The sequence below is a fragment of the Chrysochloris asiatica genome, unplaced genomic scaffold, assembly GCF_000296735.1.
Source record: "Chrysochloris asiatica unplaced genomic scaffold, ChrAsi1.0 scaffold00003, whole genome shotgun sequence".
Classification (NCBI taxonomy): domain Eukaryota; kingdom Metazoa; phylum Chordata; class Mammalia; order Afrosoricida; family Chrysochloridae; genus Chrysochloris; species Chrysochloris asiatica.
Genome location: NW_006408521.1, coordinates 52,727,858 through 52,728,580, shown reverse-complemented (window position 1 = coordinate 52,728,580; position 723 = coordinate 52,727,858). Strand labels below are relative to the sequence as shown.

The following is a 723-nucleotide window of genomic DNA, read 5'->3' as shown; positions in this document are numbered from 1 at the left end:
ATGCCTGGTACTACACTGGTCACCTTGGAAGGAGAATGTGAGGGTGGCACCACCTAACGTCCCAGGACATTGTTCCAGGATCCATAGTTTCATTTGAGTGTAAAGCCTGCGTGTGCCCCCTGGTTACTACCCAATACCCCTCTCTCAGGCACCATCTGACTAAGGGTAGAGCTTCCACGGATCTACGTGAGGAGCATACAGATGAAACTCTAGCCGTAGGGCTAGGTGACTGGAGTAAAGCCCACTCCCACAGAGAGTGGTCCAAGAGTCTTTGATCCAAGAGGTTCAACTGAGCCGACGATACCAGCATCTGCCCTGTGTCCACAGTTGTGGGAGAGTCAGCCACTGTGGGGACAGTTCCACAGGGAGGACCCATACCCGGAACCGTGCACACCGTGTAGGATGATCACACCCGAGCCCTGACCACACTGGGCATTTCCAGGGTCCCAATGGGCCCAGTCACAGCCTGGCTGCCTGCAGACCTCATCAGCTTCCTCAGGCCCCAGCTGTGGTCACTCATGATGCCCTAGAGCCTTGGTGTAGTACTGTAACCGAGTTTATTTTTGAGTTTTCATCACTTTCAAATTGTTGTTTGTAATTATTGTTGAGTCCGTTTCAACGCTGTGGGATTTCAGAGGAGCAGTTGGTGAGTTAGAACCACCGACCTTATGGTTCAAACCGACATTGCTGTGCAGTGCTTACCCTAGAGCTACACCAGGACTC

General features: G+C 52.4%; 1 protein-coding gene across 1 annotated transcript in view; it reads right to left on the bottom strand.

The window, feature by feature from the left end:
* Window positions 1-251: 251 nt before the first annotated feature.
* DMBT1 (deleted in malignant brain tumors 1) overlaps window positions 252-723 on the bottom strand; it is a gene marked incomplete at its 3' end in the record, with an annotated part of 10,245 nt that continues 9,773 nt past the window's right edge. Inside the window, exon 6 of the mRNA XM_006831501.1 lies at window positions 252-357. Coding sequence (XP_006831564.1) covers window positions 252-357 — 106 coding nt within the window. The remainder of the gene's footprint in view (window positions 358-723) is intronic.